Here is a 27,999-nt window from a genome sequence, read left to right as displayed (position 1 = left end):
TATCTTTTGTTTTTAAGTATGGACATAGAAACAGGCGTAGTAAAGTTTGTTCTTTCACTTACCAGCTAATCTATTCCTATATAATAGTGATGGCAGATATCCGTAAGGGCAAAAATATGTTCATATTTAGTTTTTATTGTTCTACTTTATTCTGTACTGGCATAAAATAGAACCTATAAGGATACAAATTTTTACAACAGTGAATACATATTTTAAATCATGCATTTCTTAAGGTTTATAAAAGATATTATATTATTTAATAGTGCAGCGGGGCTTATTTTTAGTTTTGTGATGCAAAATATCATATATCACATTAATTTAAATCAGTTCATAGTATGTATTTAGCATAATAGCAGTGTGTTTATAAAGAACTACAGTAACGAGCTAATTTAATGTTAGCTTTGAAAGTATATCTCTGAGATGCCTCCTTTTATTTCTTCAGCTATGATAAAAAAATTGAGAAAATATTTTTAAGCATAAGTCTATTAAATAATATACTGTTATAAAAATAATAGTTTCTCACTGTTAAAGGAAGAAGATTAAATAAGAAACTGGGGAAGCAAGAAGCTTGTGATTTAGGTTGGAACTGGAGGTTTCGTAGATAGACATTCAAATAGAGATATGTGTTTGTGTTGTATATATATATATTCATAAAATATATATTTCTATGTATATATAAGCAGGTACATGTGTATGTATGTATTGGTATGAGCATTATATGTACCTAGCTCTGTCCATGAAAGGGTATAGAGGCAGTGAAATCCCAGTAGCATTGAGAGCACATAGTATTTTCTTGGTTTATAAATAATGTTTCCCCCCTAAAAGGTTCAGAGTTCCTTGGAGAAATAACAAATTCAAGGGCTAGGACAGAAGCTACAAGATAAATTTGGAACTTGTTGACCAGAAGATAAGGACGTTTTTGGTTAATGATGGAATGTGTTAAATGGCATAGGAGGAAGCTTGAAGGGTCCCCACTTGCCAAATTAAAGATAATTTGAACATTGAAATAAATAATAGTAATGGACTAGAATTCATTGAATAAAGTAGGAATCTGTGTGTCCATGTTGAAAATAAACAAAACAAATAAATTGATATATGGAGATGGCTGGAAAACTCTTCTTTACAGTGGAATAACAGTTAATAAATATAAAAAGAATGAAGTTAGTAAAATTACTGTTTTACAACCATGAGGATAATAATTGATGTAATTGTGAATCATCAGTGGATCTAGACTAGTGGGTGAACGTTGATGAAGAATAGGATATTTACATTGTCTGGTCATCTTCTAATATATAAAAAGAGGGTAGATAGTAAATTTATGGTGGAACAACCTGGTAGAACCAACCTTAATCACTTGATAAAGGTAAAATCTGAGAAACAGAAATAGTAACATCATATGGTTTTTGAAATGATGCATTGAAATGAGACAATAACACTTAGGTAGTGGTCCTGCCAAAAATATATGACCTGAATATAATCATGAGGAAAAATCAAAGACACCAAAATGGAAGTTTATTCTGCAGAATAAATGGCTGTACTCCTCCAACATGCGATGCCACAAAAGCTAGGAAAAGGTGAGCAAGCATTTCATATTAAAGAGTTACAAAAATACATGAAAATTAAATGTAGTTTGTGGTCCAAGATCTAATGCTGGATCCAAAAATAAAATGCTATAGAGAACATTATAGGACAGTTGGAAAAATTTGAATAATGCCTATTGATTAGATGACAGTATTACATCCTCATTAAATGACTAATGTTAAAAATTGCACAGTTATTATGTCAGTGAATTTTTTTGTTCTTAAGAAATACCACTAGGGATAAAGGTGCATGTTGTCTGAAACTGCTCTTATGATTCCATAATATACATACATGTATACATATACATGAAATATATATATGTATACACACATGCATATATGTAGGTCTCTGTCATATATGAGAAAAACAGATAAAGACGGATGCGGAAACTATGTTAAATGTGGCAGAACATTAATAATTGGTAAATCATGGTGAAGGATATGCAGGAGATATTTGTGTTCTTGCAATTGTTCTGTTAAGTTTGAAAGGATTTTAAAAGAAAAAGTTAAAAATTTTATCTCAAAGTGTGTTTTAAGTAGTTCCTCTCTTCACTAAGTATCATTTTATACTAAGTTGCTGAGGTCTGCCTGTGGTCTTTTGTTTTAAAAGCAGAACATGAAATGTTCCATGGAAACTCTTTGCTGTTTTGCTTCCTTGAAGGCAAATGTATTCAACAAGGATTTGTTGGATAAAAGCTAGGTACAGAAAAGAGTTGTCTTAGTCATTTGAGTTTCATAATATTTATGCATCATTTCCATATTTTAAAACATAACAAGATGCTAAGCTGGAATATCTAGCAGAATGAGTGAGGTTTGTTGCCTTAACGCATCACCACGCGATTTTGTAACTTAACCCAGTATAAATTGACCAGTATTATCCCAAGTCTTCTTTCCAAATTGGATGAGGAGGTCCATTTTACCTATAATTTCCCAGCCAGTTGCCCAAATGCATTAATCTAACCTTTGTCCCAGTGTGACTCAGTTGTTCTTCCCCCTCCTCCTCTTCCTCTACTACCCCTGTTCTCCTTCTCCACCACTCATGACAACCATGATATTGAATTAGATTACACCTAAAGCCCCTTCTCACTCTTAACAGTCTATGATTCTATAAATTATGTTTCTATAGTCACTTATTTGAAATATGCAGGGAGGGAAGCCTGTCTGACAATTTTTAGCAGATGTGTTTTGTTGCTTTCTTTCGTAACAAATACCAGTTGGACTGTAAATAAACTGTTGCTTATGAGAAATGGCTAAGGGAGCAATAATTTAGTGAATATTTGTAAATGTCTTGTTTTTAGCATATTACCTTTTGTACTCAGTTAATTAAACCTTGGTGTTTTCCCTATGTTAGTCATGAAACCTCAATTTTTTCCGTATAGTTTTGTCTAGGGAAATAATTTTTTTTCTTATTTTACTGATATTTGTTGAACACTTACTGTGTGTCTGGAACTATATTAATGGGCCTTGGATGAACATCAGGAAATTGAGTTCACAGTTAATGCAGCTTAAATTAATTAGATTTTATTGTATATATTTGGTTCAGGGGGATTCATGTCACGAATGTACTTAATGATTCAATTCTTGTGGATTATTTTGACTCAGTTTAAAACTTCTTTACAGTACTTACAGATCATCAGTATTTGGAGAAAACCCCATTGTGTGCTATTTTGAAACAAAAAGCCCCTCAACAATATCGTATTAGAGCAAAGCTGAGGTCATATAAGCCCAGAAGACTCTTTCAGTCTGTTAAACTTAATTGTCCTAAATGTCATTCACTGTAAGTATTTTCCATAATAAAAACAGTTTTCGTTTCATGTTTTTATGAGTCTCTGTGTGTGTATGTATGTGTGTGTGTGTGTGTGTGTATGGATGATTTTAATGGCAGGGATGAGTAAATCATGATTTTATGTATTATATTCTGAAAGAATGGTAAAGATTTTAAAGGAAAATACTAAATTTTTACAGAGTAAATACTCTGATTTTTCTTTGTAATAATAAGTGAAAGTAGGTGCTATTTTCAGATCTAAAATTCAGTAACTCTGATAAATGCAAATAAGAAATAAAAACTTATGGAAACATTTGAAGAAACTTGTTTGTCACAAAGACATCTAACTACAAACTTTTATTAGTCAAAATCCTTAGATAGAAAGAAATTCTAGTTGAAGTTTCTAATTAAGTGAAACAAGAAAGCCTCACTGGAAATAATTCAATTCTGCTTAATAACTACAATATGGTAAATGTAATTTAAATTTTCTTTGATATTTAAGAATTTCTTAGTGCCTTAAGGTTTTTTATTCCAAATATCAATTATATATAAATAAATTTGTAGGACATTAAAATTAATATATACTTAGCTCAGGACATATTCTGAAAATTATTTCAATCTTTTTTATATAATTTGTCTTCCCTATATATATAGAATGGTGTTTTGGAAAATGTAGGTAATTATTGAATATGTGCATTTGTATACCACTAATAGAGTTTTCACTATAATATCTATAAAATGTGTGTGTGTATGTATATGTATATATATATCCATTCTCTATATTTGAATGTATGTGTATTTTTAGTTAATGTACATTTGTACATCCATCTGTGTACCTTAAAATACATATAATTTTTTTCTTCAAAAATAAAATTATTATATGTGTTTGGAGGACTTCTGGTTAATCTCCTTAAATTAAAACTGCATGATCTATCTCCTGCCTATTTGAGCTTAAAAATGGTAGTTGGGATTAAATGTTACATACAGATTTTAGACCATTCCTGAGATATTATCAAATTTTGGTTCTTTGAATTTTATAAAAGCATTTCATTTTGCAAAGGAAAACTACCCTCTATGATCATTTTTTAAAAATAAACAGGGAAATCATCTCAGAGGTTAAGAGACACAGCAGTATTTACCTATTGATTAATAGTCATTTATTTGACTATCACATAATGAACTATCTTTATAATTTTAAAGAAAAGTAGCTGGTTCATCAGCATTTTAAAAATATTTTTTGTACCTGGATAATTTGCTAAATTAGGATTTCTAATCATATACCAGGGTTATTTTCTTTTATTTCATTGTCAATGATTGCAGGCAGAATGTTCCACATGACAGTGATTTAGATATAATTTTACAAGATGGTGCAACTAGAATCCCAGATACCAAACTACAAAGTACGTCATTATATGATTCAGAAATCTGGACCACTAAAGATCAAGGAGAACGAAAAGTAGCTGTTCATTTTGTGAAAAATAATGGTATTCTCCCACTTTCAAATAATTGTCTAATTTTGATAGAAGGTAAGATGTTTAAGTTACATTTTATTAGAATGCTGATTTTGTATTTGTCTTCTCTGATGATTGTTAAATATATTTTATGAGCAACTTAGCATATATAAACTTAAAATACTGTTAATTTAAATTTCATAAAATTTAGTGCATTGTATATAACAAGGTTCAAATAAATATATATAAATGTATCTGAATTATATTTTTCTTTTATACTTTAAGCTTAAGTGATTGCATTTATCCATTTTGTTGGATTCCTATATGTAATTGTAAATCAAAGCCGATTATCAAGTTGAGTAGTAATAAAGAGGCTGCTTGCTTATGTATAGTTGCTACTGGCCTCTGGATGTCACTGTTGTTTCATAAAACTAGGATGAAAGCCACTGGACCATTGAAACAAGTAAAATAACTTAAGTTTTAAAAGAATAAAATTTGAAGCATGTTTATTTTTGTATTTCCTTTCCATATTTGTCTAATTTTTATATATTGTCTAATATATATTCCATATTTATTTGTTTCATTGCCAAGTGTTAAGGTTTTATTATTTTCCTGGCAGTTTTCTTTTTCTTTTATAACCATCCATAATTGAAGGAAAACATCTTTAATTTGCATTAGAGAAACATTTGGTGTCTTTTTTTTTTTTTTCACGGGCAGACATCCAGAATCAAACCCGGGTCTCCGGCATGGCAGGTGGCAATGCTACCTGCTGAGCCACCGTAGCACCGCCCGCAAAAGGAATTGGTTTCATTTTATAAATGAACTTATCTTTATCATGAATTATCATTTTTTATATATTTTTTATTTCTTTGACATGGGCAGGCCCCAGTAAATGAACCCGGGTCTCCGGCATGGCAGGCAAGAACTCTGCCACTGGGTCATTGTTGCCCACCCATTATGTTATTTTTTATTTATAAAAGTAATACATGATCATTATAGAAAATATGCATTTACATTAATATACATGTACAAACATTGCCAAGCACTTTACTGCATAGTTTTATATTTCATTCTTAATTTTCTCTTACAATTATTCTGTAAGCTAGATATTATTATGCCCTTTTATACAGAGGAGGAAACTGAGACCCAGAAAAAATGGTTACATGTCCCAAGATTAAAAACCTAGTAAATAAGAAAAAATTCAAACCTAGATCTTTTTGTCTCCCAGCTTACATGCTGAATCTTTCTACTGAGTACCAAAAAAGAATACTTTTCATTTACGATGTCTCTAGTTATAAAAATTATCCTTTCTAGCCATGCTGTTCACAAATATAATTTTAAATGTTTTTATTCACACTCATTCATTTATTTAGCACTTCTACATGTCAGGGACTGATCTCGGCCCTAGCAAAATTGCAGCAAACAAGACAAAGTGTTTCTTCTCCTCTGGTGAAATTTATATTTTTGATAGGACCACAAAGAATAAATAAAAACAGTATTAATAACAATAATAACAACAGCTGTATATGGCTTTAAGTGCTTTATAAATTTTAACTCATTTATAGCCTTACAGCATAGAACCATTGTTATTCCTAGTCTTAGAAATGAAGAAACTGATACCCCAGAAGTTTAAGTAATTTCCCTAAGGTCATCCAGCACATATGGCAGAGCCATTCTCAGAAAGACAAGTGCAAATGGCCAAGCTGGTTGCCCACTGGACCTCTGACATTTTATTTTTGGGGGGGAGACTCTTAAGAGACAGTAATTGGTGAATGGTCGCCCATTACACTCTTAAACAGTCAAAATTATTGTTTTAATTCCCACCCTGTCATAGAATTAGGGCAAGTGTGTTGATTTTCCCAGGAAAAATTAAGCACTAAACACGAATTCATTCTCCGTGGATTATTTTTTCATCTGTATTTAAATTCAGTGTTGACCTAAAAGTTTAAAAGATTTACTTTAAAATTCAGAATTAATTTGCCTAGATATTAATAGTAAGAAGCAAATTTCGTAGTGAGAATCCTGTCATATTTCAGCTCTCAACTTTGTTCTCCGTTGGTTATTTGAACCAGAATGTGATTGGCATAAAGGGTAATTTGAATAAATTTTAGAAGATGGTTAGAATTTCACAAGCCTTATATTTTACTCAAGTCTCAGCATTTTAATATAGTGGTATCTATAATCAACATATGGAATCTTAAATTTTCGAATTATTATTTTTCAAAATAATGTATTAATTTCTAAGTTCATTACTTTCATTGTCTTTTTCTGTCTAGTCCCTCAGGTCTTTTACTGGGGTTCGTGTGTTACTCAATAGGTTTGTCGTTTTGCCTATATTGTATTTGCACTATTTGAAGGGCTTATTTATCCTTTTTTAATAGGAGGTACACTCACTGAAATCTGCAATCTCTCAGACAAGTTTCATAGTGTGATTCCTGTGAGATCTGGCGTTGAAGACCTGGAACTCCTCGACCTTTCAGCACCATTCCTCATACAAAGAAAAATACAGTACTATGGGTATGTTTTCCCCTGTGGGAATTTTTGGACTTAAAACAGTTTGAGTAATTTTAAATTTTATTATTTTATCCCCCTACCTATATATTCAATGGATACTTATTGAGCACTAACTTATATGTACCAGGTTGTTTTGGTATATATCTTTCTTTTTATTAGCATATTTGTTGAGTGCCTATAATCTGCTAAGTGAAGGATACCAACATTTTGTTCCTTCGTCAATGGCTAGTACTCATTTCTCTTCGACAATAAGGGGTTCAGTGCTTGTTACAAAGAAAGATTCAGAGCTACATGGTTAGTAAAAGTTAGTTTATTGAATGCTAGAAATCCTTACCCACTTAGTAACAGATTTCTTGCCACTGAAGAATTTAAAAATTTCAGAACATATTAGGGATAACAGACTTCTAAGTTTGGAAGGTGTTTAGGGATAAAGTCTCTACTTCTTGATGCAGTAATCACCTTGGAAATGGCTCTTCTTTGAGATGCTTGTAGGATGCATCTTTTCATACCATCCCTTTCCTTTTCTTGCCCCCAAATTTGTAGTAGTTGTTACTCATTGTTAGAATATGTATATCTAGATGACAATTGAAAAATTGTGTGCTGAAATCATGCTATCAGGATATCTCTTTGACTTTAACTGCTGAAATCATTGGTAGACATGCACAAATTGTCATGGATTCTGCTCCATATATAAAACATCATAAAAACTTAGCCATAAAGTGAAACTAGTGGGCCACTGGGTTGTATCCCAACATCACAGCTATTTTTACTTGGCATGCCTGATGTCTTTAATTCTCTCTCTCATTGGACTCATGACCTCAAAGTTAACTTCATCAAGGTTTATCTACTTATTACTTCAAAACTAAAAATCTATCAAATTCTGTATTGTTTATTAAGTCACTAACATGAACTTTCTCCTCTGCATGCTCATCCTCACCTACTTACTCTTTCCCCTTCCTGTCTCTCTTGTCTATCTTGCCTTCATAGTATCAGTAACTTTGGCCAGTCCAGAACCATGAAAGCAAATATTAGTTATGAGCCCTGGAATGTAACTTCTTCATTTACTAGAAATCTAAAATAAAAAGTTTGCTTAAGACTTTCAATTTTTTCACCAATTTCAGCATTAAGCTAAGACTGAAATTCTGCTTGCACTCCAGATATTAAGATATTTTTAGATTTTCCATTACTTTGAATGTCATAGCAAAAATTGCCATGTATTTTTATTTTAATTTTAAATTATGAAATAATTTTAAATTACAGAAGAATATTAATATTATAAAATCATTTATGCATACACCACGTAGGTTTAACAAACGTTAATATTTTACAATTAGAAAAGCAATGCATTCCCTTCCCAGTCCCAATGTTTTTATGTTTTTACTGTAATAAATACATATGAACCATTAAGTAGTATATCATATTATTTTATGTTGTTAAAATTTGTGTTAAGAATTTCATATTATACCTATCCTTCACTCAATGTGAAAAAATGTTTTTATCCACATTGATACATTACATGTAGGTTTAGTTTAGTTATTTTAGAATCTATGGATTTTATTTTATGCATGTTAATGTAATTTATTTATACGTTTTCCAATAAATAGAAATGTGTTATTTCCAGTTGTTTCATTTACAAACAGTGCTAAATAAAGTCCATTTCTATATTTTCTTACATATATTTCTTTTCTCAAATACCATTTCAGGGGGTCATGACCAGACTTTTTTTTCTAAGTCTAACTAACTTTATTCCTGTATACTCTGCCTTTCCACTAGACTCTTACAGTTCCTCGAAGGCAGCTGAAACCCATCTGCCAAGAATTTGAGTCCCAGCTCTGTATTTTTAAGCTGTGTGACTTAGCACATTTCTTTCCTTTTTTTGCCTGTTTTTTTTGTGTGAAGTATATATACACAAGAACAATAAATTTCAAAGCGTATTGTAGCAAGTAGTTATAGAGTAGATTTCTGAATTTGGTTTGGGTTACAGTTTAGGTTTTTCCTTCTAACTGCTCCAGGACACTGGAAACGAAAAGAAATATCAGTATTTTATTTTTCTTTGACCTTTATTGCCATCAAAAAAAAAAAATAGCTTTTTTTTGGTTGATGTTCTCTATTGTTTTATTATGCTCATCTTTATTTTCTTCTTTTACTTTCTTTAGGTTTCCTTTGTTTTTCTATTTTGACCTTTTAGGATTGACTGCTTACCTCATTAAATTCTAATGTTTTTCTTTTACTTTTTATATTTAAATCTATCATTTCCCCCTGAGAAAACAGCTATAGCTTCATCCAGATTTTGATAAGTAATTGTTTTTCTTTTTATTCACTTTCAAATATTTCATAGTTCTCATCATGGTTTCTTTTTTTGACCCATATATTATTTAGATGTGTATTTTTAATTTCACACATGGATTTTAGGTACTATTCTTTTTTTTGTATTTTAGTACTTTAAATTTCCAAAGCTGCTGAAGCAAATACCATGAACTGGGTTGGATTAGAAATTGGAAATTTATTCACTCACAGTTTTGAGGCTGGGAAAATGTCCAAATCAAGGCATCATAAAGGCGATGCTTTCTCCTTGGAAACTGGCATTATGAGGCTGACTGCCAGTGATCCTTGGTTCCTCTGTCACATGGCATAGTGCATGGCAACATGCCCTGGTCCCTCCTTCTGTTCTGAGTTCCACTTTAGCTTCTTGCTCCCTGTGGCTTTTCTCTCCCTCTCTCTGAATTTCATTCTGCTTTTAAAGGCTCCAGTAAAGATTAAGATCCATCCTGATTGAGGTGGGTCACACCTTAATTGAAGTAACTTCATCAAAAAATTTTGTTTACAATGGATTCACAGCCACAGAAATGGATTAAATCTAATTTTTCTGAGGTACTTACAGTTCCAAATCATCACGTTAAGTTAAATTAGTTTTTAGCCAGAGAGCATGATGCATGTCATAATGATTTGTGGGGGGGGTGGATTTGTTCAGCTCTACTTTATCATAAAATATACTTGTTCAGATTTTGTATGTATTGCCAGCTTCTAAAAGGAATGTTTATTCTTTAACAGTTGGATTTAGAATTTACTATATGTCCATTAGATCAAGCTTGTTAATCATATTTAAAACTTCTTTTTCCTTTTTAACTTTGTATTTAATCATTTTCTTAGGGAATTTTGCTAAATGTCCTGTGCACTGTGATTGTGGGTTTGTTGTTCTATATTTTGTCAATATTTGCGTTTCTCTGTTGTTGGTTCATTTGGATTCAGTAATAGTATTTCTTCTGGAGAATTAATTGTTATGTTTATCCTTACCTGATGATATTAATTTCAATCATGATTTTCTGTCTTAAGGTTTATTTTACCAGATTATTTTACCAGATATTAGTGTTCAGCTTTCTTTTGGCTGGTAATTGCTTGGTATCTTATTCTCATCCCTGAGCTTTCAAGTTTCTTTGTGATACATTTTAGTATCTATCTTAGTTGGCTTGGGCTGCCGTAACAACGTACCACAAACTAGGTGGCTCAAAATAATAGAAATTTATTGCCTCACAGTTCTAGAGTCTAGAAGTCCAAAATCAAAGTGTTGCAGTGTCCATGCTTCCTCTGAAGACTGTAAGATTCTGGCGGTGGCTTGCTGGCACCTATGGCCTTCTTTGGCTTGTGGCATAATTCAATTTCTGTCTCTTTGACATGGCCATCTTCTCACTCTTTGTCTAACTTCCTCTCCTTATTGTCTTATTAGGCATCTAATCCAGTTTGGCCTCATCTTAACATCTTCAGAGATCCTATTTCCAGATAGGATCATATTCATGAGATCAGGGGTTAGAACATAAATATATCTTCTTGGGATACAGAATTCAGTCCATATGTCTCTTTGTAAAAATCTTATGACTAGATTTTTAGTTGTTCTTTTAATAGTGGTATTTAAAATATGTCTTAAGATTACTGATACATTTTTATTTGTACATTTTATGTTTTTTTCTATTTATCATGATTTTTCTAGCTCCCCTTCCCTTCTCCTCCCCCCCCCGCCCTTTTTTATTTTTTATTTTTTTCTCCAGTCTCCCAGTGGTTGATTTTTTTTAAATGTTTTTAATTTTTTCCTTTTTACATTTTTACTGATTTGGAAGTAATGAATAGTGTGTTTAAATTTTACGTTACCCTTAATTTTTTGTTTCTTGCTTCAACAATATCTAAAGTTAATCAGTATTGCAACTCTCCTATTTCACAATAGAGTAAATGACCTTAGAATGCTCTTCCATCAGTTACTTCCCTCTCATTTTCTTTTTTATTATTGTCTACTATTTTGGATCACAAGGTATTTAAACTGACTCCAAAGTTGGCATTTTATTGCTCTTGCTTTTCTTCAGTGCTTATTTAGTTTTCCAAATTGCTTATCGCTTTTTTCATCATTGATTCATGTATCCCACGTCTTTGTTCTTTGCTTATTTCCTTCGGGCTAAAGTACGTAGCTCTTTAATTTCTGTGATAATTTAGCTGGCCTTGAAATTCTAAATTCATAGCTATTTTCCAGCAGGAATATTTTGAAGATACTAATTTATTATTTTCTTTCCTATATTGTCACTGAAAGAAATCTCCTGTCAATTTTATTATTGGTTCATACTTTGTTGATAATTTGTTAGTGTTTTCTTTTACTTTAAAAAGTTTTTTCGTTGATGTTCTGCATTTTCCCTCTAAAGGATCATCTCAAAATGGATTCATAAGCTCATATTTTTCATTTATTTTATGGCATTTTCAGCCATTGTTTGCTTTCTCTGCATTTGCTTCTAGAGCTCCTCTCAGTCATGTGTTGGAACATCTCATTGGGTTTCCCATATTTTCAAACTTCTCTATCAGTTTATTACTTTTCTCTGGAACTATATCATTGCATTTTTTATTTCAAATTCTGTGTGTATATTTATGAAATCCACTATTTTTTCCCCAGAGTTTTCATCAAGTCCTTATTCCCTTTTTGTTCAAAAAGAAAATCAGTTCTTCCCTCAGATTATCTGTATCAAAATGAATTGAGGCTGCATCTTCAACACTTTGCTTAGAAATCCAAATTCATCATGTATGTGTTCTGCTATTTATAGTACTGTAGGACACAATTTCCCTGTGCGTTCTATCATTACCTAATGAGGAACCCCTTTCATACAGTCTCCAGTAACTCATTCCTCACTTCTGAGCTCTAAGCAGCAGCATTTTCTGCATCCATATTTCTACTAGCAGTCTAACAGTCCAGTCTGTTCGAGGTAATCTAGGCTTTTTCTGTTATGTTCCCCCCATATTCTTCCTGCCTCCATTCACTGTCTGATTCTGAAATTGCTCCCGCTTTTTTCGGTATTTGTTAAAGGAGCAACTCACCTCCAGGCACTCAAATCTGTATTAGCTGTCTATTGCCATGAAACAATATACCACATTTTCAGTGTCTTAGAAACAACACCCAATTTTTAGTTCACTGTTCTGTAGATTTGAATTTGAAATCAGGGGCAGGCTTAGCTGGCTTGTCTGCTTAGGGTCTTACAAAGCTGAATCAAGGCTTTGGCCAGACTGAGGTTGTGAGGGAGAGCTCATTCCTTTCATTGGCAGAATTCAGTTCTTTGCACTTGTAGAACTGATGTCCCTGTTTGTTTCCTGGCTGACAAGTCTCTTCTCCGCTCCTAAAAACCGCCAGTATTCCTTGGCATGTGGTTACCTCCATGTTCAGAGCCTGCAATGGCACACTAAATCCCTCCCATCTATGAATTTTGTGTTTGTGTTATGCACTGGATGAAACTGCTTATAAATTTAGGGTTCACCTGATGGGGTCAGTCTCGCTCAGATAATCACTACATCTTAAAGTCACCCAATTTAATACTTCAGATATACCTATGGAATCCCTTCACAGCAATAGCTAGATTAATGTTTGACTGAAGAACTGGGAATATTGGAGGTACCAACTTTGGACTCTTGTCTAAATCACAGTGCTATTTACAATAGGAGAAAATTGTAAAGAACTTATCTAAAAATTAAGAAATGATTAAATAAAATATTGTATATCCATATAGAATTACTTGTATTTAAAACTGTTTTAGATTTTGTTTATTAGTAACATGGAAAATGTTAGCAATTTAATTGTGTTCAATAAAAATATTAAAAATATATACAGTTTAAAGAACTGCAAAAACACAGACATGCAAAAAATTTTTGAAATTATTAATGAGTATTTCTATGATGTTAACTAGTAGTTTTTATTATTTTTTTACTTGCTCAATTATATGTTTTCTCTGTCCTCTGGAATTGGATATGGGTGTGGTGTGTATATGCTAGATTTCTAAATAGATAAATGACAGATATTTTATGCAATTGAATTAAGTATACTTTATGTCAAGAAAAAAGTTTGAAATGTAAGTAACTAAATTAATAGTTAATTGGATTTTCTCAATGGTGTTTTATAATTTAGAAATTATTTACCTTTTTCACAATCTTACTTAAAGAACATTTAAATTCCCCCCTCTTGGCAATTTATCAGTAGAGGAGCATAAATTTTAAAGTGGTAAGTATATTATTATTTTGAATAATAATAATGGCACTTTAGCTATACTTTTGTTTTTAGGTAGAACTAGGTTCAAATCTTGGCTGTCTCCTTATTAGCTGTGTGACTTGAGAAAATTAGCTAATTTTGCTTGTATTCCAGTTACCTAAAATTTAAAAGGAGGATAATAATAAAATATATTCCACTTGGTTGTTTAGTATTAGATAAAATAATGCTTGTAAATCATTTAAGATAATAATAGCCTTTATTCCTGATAATATTTCTGTTGTTGTCGTGGCTGTTGCTGCTGATTATGATACATATGGTATCATAGTTTTTTAGAAAGATACTTTTCCAGGCAATAATATTTCTTCAATCAATTCTTCTTTTTTTTTTTTTTATTAGTAAAAGAAGGTATGTTCTACCACTGAGTTACCCTTGCAGGTTAGAAAAGGATGAAATTTAATGTGGTTACTCTCCTTTTTTCCTGGAGTGAAAATAAAAAAAGTCTGCATGAACTTTTTGAATGTTGATTTTAATATTTTTTTATCAACAGCTCATGAACATGATGATACATGTATTGCAAAGGAAACATAAATTGCTTGTAGTTTAACTTTGTTTGTATCTAAGCAGAACTGAATACCTATACTAAATTTTGTGTATTTTAGTATATTGTGGAGTTTTTAATTTATTTGTTATAAAAGATAGCTATGCTATTAGACATCAGAAACTATTACCAGAATATGTGCTTACTAAATATGTTAAATATCCAAAATCTTGCTAAGACTGATTGCACGCTGCTCATAGAACCATAAAATGAGAGTCCTTAAAGATTATTGCTTTCAATTTTTTTTTTTGGTGGGGCATGCATGGTCCAGTAATTGAACCCAGGTCTCCCGCATGGAAGGTGAGCATTCTACCACTGAACTACCTGTGTGCATCCCTTCAAATTTTTAATTTTACTAAATAAGGAAATTAAGAATCTCGTTGATTAAATAACATATCTGGACCTGGGATCTAGTCTCCTTATTCTCAGTTTAGTGCTGTTTATTCTGAACCATACTATCTTTTTTATTCCTTCTATGTATGATTTTTTGATAATTCTTTGTTTGAAATAACAATATTTTAATATGAGGTGCAGTACATATTACTCATATTAAATCTGTTTTAATAATTTGCTTTTTTAAACTGTGCATACTTCAGTGGGAAAAATAAGTCATAATGAAATGAGTTATAATAAATTATTTAAAAATATTTATAGGATTTTTTCTTTTATTAATTTCAGATGTAAGCAATGTTCTAGTGTGAGAACAATACAGAATCTAAATTCTCTTGTTGATAAAACATCCTGGATTCCTTCTTCTGTTGCAGAAGGTTAGTAAAATATCCATATTCTACAATTTTAACTGTCATCTCACTGGTCATATTTATGAATATATATGTATTTCTAGATACATAATTTTATGAATATCTAGAACCAGAGAAGTATTTATGACTATCTAGAACCAGAGCAGAGGCTGCCGAAAAGTTTAGCTTTTCTTAAGTAAAACTGTTCACAGTGATTGGAAATGTTTAGAATATCTGCAGACTTTCAGTCATCTGCCAGTGTTTTTCAATCATTACTTGTATTAATATTCAGTAATGTGTTTTTGTTATTAGTCATTAATCATTAAGTACAGATTCTGTAAAATCTCTCCAATTCTAATATGTTGGGATTGAAAAGGGTTTTAGAGATAGCAATTACAGCATTTCACCCAATACAAAAACATGATTTTAGATGAAACAAGAATCTTTTTATATCACATTATTGATTGCAGTCATCCAGTCTTTGTTTAAACACTTCCAGGGAACAGGAATATGCATTATGTTGTAGGGTAGCATGTCCCCTTACTTGTTAGGCATTTCTTAACAGTGTAGCAAAATCTGGCTACCTTTAACTTTAACATGATGGAAGTTCTCTCCACTAGAATGCACACAGGGTAAATTTATTCCGTCTTCTGTAAGACTTTGCACATTTAAATAACTCTTAAGCCTCACTGAGTCTTTATTTCTCCAGGTATGCCACCCTTACTTCCTTTGGCAGTTTCTCACACCTTACTATTTTGTTACTACTCCAGTAAACAATTCTTTTCAAAAACCTTGGTATTCAAAGCTGGACATAGGGCTCCAGATATAGTTTAGACAATTCAGAATATAGTGAGAACCATTATTTCCCTAAAACTGAATGTTCTCCTTCTAGCCTAAAATTTTAGTGTATAGATACTTGATACTTACATATATTTTCTTTCCTTCTTTCTTTCCTTCCTTCTCTTATTCCTTCCTTCCTGCCTTCTGTCCGTCCCTCTTTCCCTTACTCCCTTCTTACTTCCCTTCCTCTTTCTTTCTTTCTGCCTTTTTCTTTTTCTCCTTCTCTCTGCCTTTCTGCCTTTCTTTTGTTCTGTTTTCTGCTTTTCTTTTCTTCTTCTCTTTTTTTCCATCTTTCTTTTTGTTACCCAGGTATATGATATAGGTATTTATTTTGTTTGTGATCCAGTGAAATTCTGGTTTGCTTTTACATGAGCTTCTTACTGTCAAGCTTGGTCTTCCCCCATTCTATTCTTAAAGCAATTTGTTTGGTTAGTTGATGTCTCACAGTAGGGTTTTAATTCATACTGCTTGATTTCATCTCACATGTTTAACCTATGGAGACCTTTTTGAATCCTAAAAATAATTTCCTCTATTAATAATCCCTGTCATACTTTTCACTGAGTCATTCTTCTTACTTGTTGCTTAATTAGTCCCATTGTTCAAATAATTTCATAGGTGGAAGGTAATATTTCATTCTGTAAACATACTGAATGTGTTCCATTTCCAAGGACAAAGTAAGATGTTCATTATAATCTGTGAATTTTCATGCAATTTAAGATCTCTCTGACTTCCTCTTTCTTCTTGCTCTTTCCAAATTGTGGAGTCCCAGATTCTGAAATTTTTGTCCATTCAACCATAAAAAATAGACTGATCCCTGTGCTTGTAATTCGAAGGAGATAAACCTGTTATAAAATCATAAATATTGAGCTGCATGATGTTTTTAAACATTTTATTATTTTAATTTTGTCGTCCATAAGGCTAACATGCAATGAATTACATTTCATCCATTTTTATTGAGGTATCAACTCATTTTAAAAGATTGTTACATGAATACTTAATCAAAAAGGATGCAATCATTTATATGTGATTGTACAAAATGAACCAGCAAAATGGGTTTAATATATTTGTATTGGAGAACAAAAGTCCTATGTATACATTTTCCATTATTTCTTGATTTATTTTAGTAAACAAAATTAACAAGCACATATAGTCATAAAAGAATTTTTACTTTATAGCAGATTCCTATGGATTAATCTTTTTTTCGTTCTCTAGTACTGGGCATTGTACCTCTCCAGTATGTGTTTGTTATGACATTTACTCTTGATGATGGAACAGGAGTTCTTGATGCTTTTCTCATGGATTCTGTAAGTCACAAAGACAGTAAAAATATTTCTAACTAAAAATTAATAGGTTCTGAATTTTCATACCTATTTTATTCCCGAAAGGATTTAAGACAATTTAGAAGAAAAAAATAAAATAAGAGGGAATAAGTCTTAAATTATTTGTGTGTTAATTTCTCTTTTGATTTCACTTTGTAAATATGAAAATCTGAATAATTTTGAAAACTTGAAGAGTAGGGATTTCAGAAGAGAGTCAGTCTACATAAAGAAGTTCTGTTCCAGGGGCCAAAGGCAGAGTATGGCCATACCATCTAGACATTGTCTGTAGTCAGCACTTCACTATCTTTTTTTTTAAACTTCCACATATCATACTAGACAGAACAAAATTACTTTGATAGGGTTTTGAAGTTATTGGAAGAGAATATGGAGTGAGGTTGAGAAAAGAATTTTTCTCCTGCTTACACAACTATTTCTATCCATTTATTAAATAAATATTTAATGAACATCTGCTTGTGCCAAGTACTACTCCATGTGACTGGGATACCTGGGATATAGCAGTGAGCAAAGAAAGCAAAGATCTTTCCCTTCTTAAGTTTATAATCTAGTAGAGGAAATAAAAATAAACAAATAAATGCATGCTATATGTTTTACTCTTCTAACCTTAATACCATTTTTTTGTCCTATTCCCAAGGAGAGTATAGTCAGCCTCACTGTTTTTTACTTTTTTGGGGGAGGGATGCTTCATGGTCTGGAAATTGAACCCGGATCTCCCGCATTCGCTGTTTCTTACTCATCAGTATTTTTACATCAAGGAGATTTAACTTGGTTATGTATTTCTCAAAGCTATTTGTAGATTAAAGTAGTAAATCAGATTTCAGAGTTCAACCCAACACCTTAATTTATAAATTGTGCACTGTTGATAAAGTGAAATAGTCTAGATTATTTTTAAGTAGAAAATATTGAAATATTTTTGTATTAATTATAATATTTTAAAAAAGGGTAACATCAAATCCATTTCCTTTTGTCTTCTGTGATATAACTTTTTTTCTTTTAAGGACAAATTCTTCCAGATTCCAGCCTCAGAAATCCTAGTCAGTGATGACCTTCAGAAAAGTATGGATATGATCATGGATATGTTTTGTCCTTCAGGAACAAAAATTGGTAGGCAAAAATATTTTTACATCCCCACTTTTTAATTTGCTTGAAATAGTACCTTGTATATATCTAATCTATGAACTTTGAGAGGTATGAAAATTTTGAAATATGAATCCGAATGAATTACTAAATAATGAGTAATTTATATATGTACTGCCCTTTGATGAAGACAATAGCATAGATAAAATAAGTATAAGTCATAATTCCTGCAAAGAAAGAATTTTTAAATCTTTGGAAATGTAATAATAGGCAGACTTTTTTTTTTTTGATGCAAGCACATTTGACACTGTATTGTACGTGTAAATATTTTAACTGAAATTATACTGGCAAGAATGCATTTTCATTTAATTATTTCTACATGAATGAAATTTTGCCAAGAAAAATATTTCTTGTAACACTCCATTTAGCTAGTTTAATTCATTGATGGTTTTTCTAATCGATATTAACTAGTTTCAGATTCTGTAAGTTTTTATTTTACTAATTATGTTTATGAGCTTTGGTTCTTTTCATACAAACATTTGGTCCCTCTGATCACATCCTTTTCAAAGCAAATTGTATACTTGCTGGCACTGAGTTTTCCTTTTGTGCTGTTATTTCTATCCACATTGAAACTTGCAGATCTAAACTACATAAAGACAATTTGATTCTACTAATAATTTTTCACCAATAATAAACCTTATCACCTGCAGATTTAGGCTGTTTAACTTTTTTTAGGTTATTTTTAATCAGGCTTTATTTTCTCCTAGTCAGTTTTTGCTTTTTATAAAAATTGAAAAAAGCTAGGAGTTTTTGTTTATCTGTACCAAATTACACTTATAAACCATTATTTGCATTGACTGCTTTTTCTGAGAGCAAAGCACATTAATAAGTGAATGACAAAAGTTAAAATGATGAATTCAGGACATTGTTCTTTGGAAATAATAAACTAATAATAGCTGTGTTTATTGAGTAGTTAGTATGAATATACAGCCAACTTGCTGGACACTTTACTTATATTTTCTTTAATTATAACAACATTCTCATAGGATACAGATTTTTTCATCCCCATTTCATACAGGAAGAGATTGAATTTCAGATACATGAATTTACTTGTTCTGGCTCACACACCCAATAATTAATGGAGTGGGAATTTAAATCTAATTCATACTGATTTCAGAGCCCATGGTCATTCTAATATATATTATCTCCCAAATATGATAAAGCAAACAAAAAAGGTAAATTGCACATACACATTGATGTATAATATGAAACAGGACATAATACATTAAAAATCATACAAATTATGCTATTATAGATTGTAGGAGATTAAAAGAAAAAATAATTAGTAAGATCAGCCTGGCATAATTAGATGAATCTTCACAGGGAACATGAGATGTATCCTAGCAGATTTGAAAGGGAAAAAAAGAATGAGATTAGAGATTGCAGCTATGGTAAATAGAATAAATGAAGAAATGTTGATGCAAATGGCTATGAAAATTAGGAGACTGAGAAAATAAGCATGCTTCAAGGAAAGGATTAAATTTGAACATTTTGGGAAACAGCGGAGAATAGCTATTGGAAAGGGAGATCTAGAACATTTGCATAGGGTGTTGAACACCAGCTTGTGAATATGGGATTGTTCTAATAGGCAGATTGGAAGCAGAGGGATGCCATAATGAAATTATCGGTATTCTGCTGACTGTGCACATGTGGGTCAATGCAAAATGTAGAGGGATGCCATTCTGCCGACTATACAGGTGGGTCAATGCAAAATGTATGCCAGAGGCAGAAAAAACAGCTAAACAGCAAGTGTAGTAATTCAATTTAAAGGTGTTATAGGCTTGAATTACCAGGGAGGTAATACAAATGGGGAAAACATTGGTGAAGCAACCTCAATAACAGCACCAATAACAGTGATGTAAAATAAAACTGCACTGTCTAACCAATCCATTAGAATGGCCAGAATTAAAAACTGACCATATAAAGTGTTTACAAAGATGCAGAGCAACTAGAATTGCTGTTTGATATATAAAATGCTACAATTGCTTTGGAAAACTGGTAGTTGCTTATAAAATTAAACATATCCCTACCATATGACTTAGGCATTCCACTCCTAAATTGTTTACCTAAGGAAAATGAAAACATGTCCACCCAAACATTTACATATGAATGTTCATAGTAGCTTTATTAGTGATTACTAATAATTGAAGCCAATCCATATGTCTGTTAGGTGAATAGATAAGCAAAATGCAGTTATTCTACACAGTGGAATTCTACTCAGCAATGAAAAGGAACAAACTACGAGAACATGGATAAATCTGAAAATTATTCTGTTGAGAGAAAGCAGCCAGATACATATGAATATTAACTGTATGGTTTTAGTTATATGAAAATACAGAAAATGCAAACGAATCTCTTATGGCAGAAAGCAGAGCAGTGGTTACCTGAGGTAGGGGGTGGAGGGAGGTATGGGGAGAGAGAAATTTGGGGGAGTGGTGGATGTGTCCTGTATCTTGATTGGCGTGGTAGTTTCATGAGTGTGTACACATCTGTCAAAAGTCATTGAATTGTCTACTTGTAACGAATGCAATCTGTCAGTTATAAAACTAAAAATAGCAACCAACTTTCATGAGCACTTTTTCTAAGGCATCATTTAATCTTCACAACAGTTTTCTTAATTTTGTAAATTAAGAAAGTGAGATTTAAGAAATTTGTCCAGAACTTGGCTGTGACCCCAAGTCTACCAATATCCATAACCCACACTCTAAATTACTAAACAATTCTATCTTTCTAGATAACACTAGAGATGGATAGAAGTGGTGGGAGAAGTCATGATTTTATTTGGGTGTCCATTCTACCTTGAAGTTGTCAATACCTTTTGCATATTAACCTTTTTCTATAATCCTTATCCCTCACCCCACTTTACTGAAAGTAAAAAGTCTTTCATCAGCCTTGAAGAAATTACTCCAAGTAGCAAACTTGATCCTTGTATCATTATAGGAAACTACCAATGATAGCTTCTCTTTTGTTGAAGTCAGATTCAGATACAAATCTCTAAAAAGTTATGGGTTCAGATTGCCTTTTATTTCTGACAAAATTTTATCACCATATCTTCTGAGAACATCCCTACAGCTGGGCTATATTCACCAAATTAGATGTCCTATTCCTACAGCAGTTATCAATATGACATGAGATACTCCTGTAGCAACAGGAAATTATCCTTGCTATCACTCTGCAGTATAAGTAGGGCTTACTGCATGAAAGGAAACAGACTCATTTCCCAGCTTCTTAAGTATGAGCTATTTGAGGGTAGCTGCCATGATTCTATTCTCTCACTGATGACTAAAAAAAATTCCCCCCCCCCCCCCCACTGGAAATTAGGAAAGAGAGGAAGGTTTTAGGAAAGATAATCAGTTAATGTTGGGACGTATTGAATTTAAACTGGTTCTGGTATTTGGACCACTTATTTCACTCACTGTAAGTCTATTACCAAAACACTTGACTGGAAATTATAATAGAAGATCATCAAGGCCTTGATAATCAAATCCAAGCAAGTCATATTGAAACGTGGCTTGCTGAAGGTGTCTCCTTCAGCTCACCTCTAAATATAGGAGAAGCAGGGGAGGTACTCAGTGAGAAACAGTATGTTTTGAAATGTAGACCAAATCCAAAATGATTTGGTTAGGATAGATTAGCTGCTTGAAACAAGTAAAATGCAGGAGACTTGTACTGGGGAAATGGGGTGAATTCAAAGAAAAATCAGGCCAAAGCAAACCAAGCTAGGAATGGACAGCCAGAAACCAATTTTGTTTCAAAGCTCAGATGAGTCATTGAAAAGGCAAAGTTATACCTGCCAAAGGGCATGGGTAATTTTAAATTTTTTTATTGAGATGTAATTCATGTATCGTAAAATGCACAGTTGTTAACTTGGGTTTGATGAGTTTTGAAAATCTTATGCAGCCATGTAACCAAAACTCAAAACCAAATAGACAGCATTTCATCACTCCAAAAAGTTTCCTCATGCCTCTTTCCTATCAATCTCCCACCCTCTAGATGCAATTAGTTTCTCATTTGCATCCTCATAGATGACTTTTGCCTGTTTTTATATTATATATATGCATATATATGTGTATATATATACACACACACACACACACACACACACACACACTATAGTGTTTGTCTTGATTCACCCTTGCAAATATTGAATACTACCTTAAATGTCTTTCAGACCAGAACTTGGGGAAATATGAGAGACTTTTCTAGAAGTTATCAATAGATGTAACAAAGTCATGACATACCATGTTGGGTATGTCAGCCAGACAGGTGTAAAGATTTGAGCTGGTGGGAAGTTCAAGGTCAGTTTCTTTCTAGTTAATCAAGAAAAGGGTGGTCATTAAACAGTCCATAGGAAGAAAGAAAACAAGTTGAGTTTGAGATGGCTTGCTACCTTTGATAGCAGACATTTGAAAACTCCAGATTTAATCACTTTTACCTCTTGGACTAATTCAGCTAAGTCGTAATTACAGCAAAACAGTAACATGAAACCATGTATTTGGAAGAGTGGATAATGAGAAATTTTTATATATCATTTTAATTTAATTTTCAGGCTAAATTAAATGTTGATTTTCCTCGCTAAGTGTTATACTTGCATACTTATTTCAGAGTTATGTTTAATTTTATTGATTAAATAGCATTTTTCTTTTTGATTTGTAGATGCATACCCATGGTTGGAATGCTTCATCAAGTCATATAATGTTACAAATGGAGCAGATCAGCAAATTTGCTATCAGATTTTTGATACCACGGTTGCAGAAGATCTTATCTAATAGTGCCGTTCAGCTTAACATATGTAAAATATTGTAATTTTAGGAAACACTGTTTTTTCAATGAGATTATTATAAAGCATAAGAGATTTAGCTCTTTAGTTTTCCTTTGAAGTGTCTACATTTCCATTTTAACCTTTAAGTAATTTTTGACAGTTACACATTTATTATCTTAGTTTTTCTATGAGTATATTAAAAATGTCCCTGTTGTTCAGAATACTCAACATGATGGCTTCCAGGAATATAAGAAAAAGAGAGATTAAATAAATAAGGGCTGTGTTTTCATTTACTCCTTGCAGTCCTTTCAGAGAACCTATTTTGGTACCCTATACTAAAAGCTGCTTTTTCCTATTTTTTTTTTTTCTATCAGTCAACTACTGATTCCTCTGCTGTCCCCTATCCTAGCTTAAGCTACATTTTTATATTAGTGATGTGGGTGATTTTAGTGTAGGTATGGGATTAGAAAATGTCCTTAGATTAAATTCCTTGGCTTTTACTCGGTGAAGGTAAATAGCAGCTATTGCTTTTGCTTTATTTTGCTTTGTTTTGTTTTGTTTTTCTATAGAGGGATCTGTTTAAACAAGTATTGCTTAAAGGAGTGGTTACTTAAATGAGCTACAATGTACTTAAGAGAGAATACTTTAAGGGAAAGTGGTTTTGTTTGGGTGCTGATAATTGACCATTTTAGGATAAATCCATCTTTTTCCGGCTTGAATTATGTACCTTGATTTCTTGTTTCCACATTATTAGAAATTACTCCATTCCATGTCAAATCTTTGAAAGTGGTCAGATTTAACATGTCACTGATTGAATGAACTGTAACTCAGTATAGTAGTCTGCTTTTTACCTTGATCATGAATATTCAGTTTTATACAAATATTTCTTTATGTTTTTGTGTGTTCTTATGTTTATGTACATTATTTGCTAAAGACTGAAATACAGATCTTCCTATTTCAATATTAGTAAAGAATAAATAAAAGCACACATTTCAGCTCTCTCATTTATTTGCACCATGTTGAGTTGAGGCACAATGTATGCAAGAAATGAAAGCAGGTATGTCCAGGTAGTAGATATTTAAGGCTGCCTACACATGAGGCACTCTACTCAATTTTAACGTGTAATTGAATCTGACAACAACCCATTTTCTTGAGAAGGAAACAGACTTGGTTGATTAACTTGACTAAGTTCACACATTTATGGAGGGCTAAGGTCAAGGCTTGAATTCAGATAATCTCTGTCCAGAGCCTGTACTGTTAACCACTCCAGGATTCTGGAGCAAAAGTCAGCATGGTGTTGGCTACAAATAAATCCTGCCTTAAATACTTGAACTAACATTGGAAATAGATTATAACAGGAGCCAGTGTTGTATTTTATTATACTATCAAAGGGCTTTTAACAGCCTTTCAACAAAAGGACTATCTGGTTTCCTCTGGTTATAATACCCTAAATTCTAGTTTCTGGGTATTTTGACACATCTTCAGACCTAACTACCCAATAACCACATCACTGACTAAGCTATATCAGTCTGCTTTATACAGTGAGAGGGACTGAAGCTGCTGTATAGGGAAAAATTTTAAACTCTACGAGTGAAGAAATGCTTTTCAGTATCATCGGTATTCTAAGGATACAAAGGAAAGATAAATAACTTTCTCTACTTTCAGGAAGCAACCAGTCTAGTAGAGTAGGGCTCAAAAGGTACACTGGCTTCACATAGTGAGCTGACATATCTCCAAGTTTGCAAAGTAAAACTTTTCCTGTGAATCTTCATGATGATAGGTCATTTCTTTTTTTCTTCATTTTAACTTTTTAAATAAATCCCCCATTGTCATGCTTTGTTTTCCTTGCTTCCTTCCTCCCTTCTTCCCTCCTTCCTCCCTCCTTCCTCCTTCCCTCCCTCCCTTCCTTTCTTCCAGTACTTTTCAGCTTGGGACAAGAATTGTTCATCAACAACACATTGGAGATTATGCGCCTTACCCCTGTGAAGAACCTGGAGTGAAAGGACAAGTTGGTTCTGGAACAACAACTAGGTGGCAGTTCACTGTGCCCGGATTTGAGCTCTCTTTCTTTTGTTTAGCAAGCATATGTCTTAGGTGACAGCTGGATTCTTGTGGTTATAGGTTCTGCATCTATCCCTATGGCCTGGTTCTCAAAGACTGGACTGATGGAGTCACTAAAAACTGAAATGCCCACCATGAGTGGCTATGAGGTATCTTCTTGCCATCTTTTTTGCTTATTGTTTTTCCCCTGAGTTACAGTCTCCAAATAAACACAGAAACTTTGTTGAGGGTGATGAGATGAGAATAATAGTATATTAAGCATGTACTGTATCCTGTTGAGTAGAGAAATGATTGTCTAGTTTTCTGATTTACGGGCTTTTAAGTATCAGTAACAGGAGACATAGGCAATAAGGAAGAGAGAAAAGAAGGAAGTATGTTCCCAATCCATTCAAAGCCAGAAAGTTTGTCTACATTGTAAACTTGTGTCAGCTACTGATTATGTTTCAGTTATACCCTTTAAGCTTTATATTTAGTGCTATTTCTTCCTGATTCTAGTAATAGAAACTAAGTAATAGCTTAGTTTCCTTTTAAGGTTTTCTGCTAGTTTTTTTTTTTTTATGATTATGTTCTTTTGTTGGATTTTCATAAGCATTTTAACAGAAATTTGAAAGAGGGTATGGCCAGGGATTGTTGGGAAGCTTAATTCCATTTGAAAACAGAACTTTCTAGTGTAATAAGATTTTCTTAGTATTCTATAGTCAGTAATATTCAGAGATGCTGTTTTGAGTTTTTGACTGATGTTTCCTTTGTGCTGGAAAATATTCTTGTGGGTTTCATGTTGGAGTGTATGAAATGATGAATCTCCCCTACTTTTCCCTAGAGAAGTTTATGCAGATCTGGTGTTCGCCAATGGAAAAGATAGGGGAATTTCTTTTAGTTCCCTTTATTGTCCATTTGAATACTGGTAAAATCTCCCTTTCAGATTTAGTATTTTATAAATTTAAGAAACTACACTCTGTAGAGCCTTGGATGCTACTGAATTGTGTCAACATTGCCCCCACACTGTTCTACATGAGGAATAAAATGAAGACTTAGAACATCTGAGGCAGTCACTCACTCTTCTTTATCTAGATGTGATAAAACATGCACCACTTCCAGGTTCATTTTAGTGGAGGAAACTGTACATGCCAGGATGTAGTACATCATTTCCCATTTCTTTTTATCCCCACACACTCTGAGAATTGTTTCTGAATGAAAACAGACAGGCTGGTGTTGTGGAACAGAAAAAGAATACGTCTTCGTCTACCTTATGAAGTAGTCTCCACACAGTAGGGTACTGAATGTCCAGTTTTCTAATTGGTATAAATCCTATGCTTTAGCTAGTTGCCGGTCACAGGAGTGGGCCAAAATGTTTTCCTGCTCACTGTTCATTCAGAAGTCAAAGTATGAATGACCACTTCTTGTGCCTCTAAGTTGAGCTAATTCTCTTCTGTACTTTTCTGGAATTTCTGGGGAAAAGCCAGAACTTCTGGTTATATGCCTCCTTATATTTCATCAACTTTTGTTTTTACCTATAAAAGAACTTGTAACAACATAGGTTAATGTAAGGTTGAATTGACTCCTACTGTTATCTAGTACTTCAGAGGAAACCACTTGTAGTTTGGAGCTGTATGTACCCCCAGAAAAACATATTCTTAAACTTAGTCCATTTCTATAGGTAATGAACGCATTGTTAAGTAGGACCTTTTGATGAGGTTACTCATCTGTCCATTCCATAGATAAAAGGAGCATCAGTGCAGCCCAATTCAGTTGGGATGGGTCTTATTCCTTTTACTGGGGTCTTTTATATGCAGAATTAAATTCACACTGAGAGAGAAAGCCATAGAGGGAACAAACAGAAGATGAGACATCAGAAGAACGCAGAAGAAAAGGAAGAGATCAGGAGACACCACCATGTGCTCTGCTTGTGACAAGCTAAAGGCCAAGGATTACTGACAGCCAGCCTCAGAATGCCATAGTCTTCAGGGGGTAAGCATTACCTTGATAAGGCCTTGATTTGGACTTTTTCCTAGCCTCAAAACTGTGAGCCATTAAATTCCCATTGTTTAGGCCATCCCTTTGCCTGGTAGGTGCTTGAAAGGAAAGGAAAGGGAACTAAATAACCCTAAAACACCACTTTAAACAATTTGATGTAAGATTTTTTTCAAAATTTTTTCCTAAGAACATGTGTATGTGTATATATGTATTTTTTAAATAGCATATATACACTCCAGGAAAAAGAGTCCTAGTCAGCTAGTAAAATCAGGTAAAGATCTCTATTCTCTTCCCTCTGGTACTTGGAAATAGTATCAACTCACTAAGCCGAAACTCACCAGTGTGCTCGTGTTAACCATGTCTTCTTTCAGCACACTGGAAATGAATCGATAACCATATGTATTATTTTTCACTGCAGTCTTGTGATTGAGGCTAAGAAGTTTGAGATCAGTTAGAGTTTCAAAGTGATGCTCATCTTACTTGGGTTAAATGACTCTTCCATTGAGGAATATATTTGATGAGTTGAGAAGTGTTAGGCATGAATTATAATAATAAGACCTCAGTGTATATGGGAGCCCTCCTTTAAATATGTCCATTGGTGAAACATGTATAGTTCACAGGTTTCTTTGCTATTTTTAGACTATGGCAACATCTATTTTTTGCCCTTGAAATCTAGGCTGCAAAATCACTGCAGTATATAGTGTGTGTCTGTGTTTTTGTGCGTGCGTATGTGTG

At 32.8% G+C, this 27,999-nt stretch overlaps 1 protein-coding gene across 4 annotated transcripts in view; it reads left to right on the top strand.

Annotated features, from left to right (window-relative positions):
- Positions 1–23,522, top strand: part of POT1 (protection of telomeres 1) — a 122,006-nt gene extending 98,484 nt beyond the window's left edge. For all 4 annotated transcript variants that reach the window (XM_077122703.1, XM_077122791.1, XM_077122946.1 and 1 more), the window contains 7 exons: positions 3,201–3,357; positions 4,666–4,871; positions 7,178–7,313; positions 15,092–15,180; positions 17,206–17,297; positions 18,329–18,434; positions 23,124–23,522. In XM_077122703.1, coding sequence (XP_076978818.1) covers positions 3,201–3,357; positions 4,666–4,871; positions 7,178–7,313; positions 15,092–15,180; positions 17,206–17,297; positions 18,329–18,434; positions 23,124–23,236 — 899 coding nt within the window. In that variant the 3' untranslated portion in view covers positions 23,237–23,522. The remainder of the gene's footprint in view (positions 1–3,200; positions 3,358–4,665; positions 4,872–7,177; positions 7,314–15,091; positions 15,181–17,205; positions 17,298–18,328; positions 18,435–23,123) is intronic.
- Positions 23,523–27,999: the final 4,477 nt, after the last annotated feature.

Source organism: Tamandua tetradactyla, chromosome 1, assembly GCF_023851605.1.
Source record: "Tamandua tetradactyla isolate mTamTet1 chromosome 1, mTamTet1.pri, whole genome shotgun sequence".
NCBI classification, from domain to species: Eukaryota; Metazoa; Chordata; class Mammalia; order Pilosa; family Myrmecophagidae; genus Tamandua; species Tamandua tetradactyla.
This window is presented reverse-complemented; position numbering and strand designations above follow the sequence as displayed.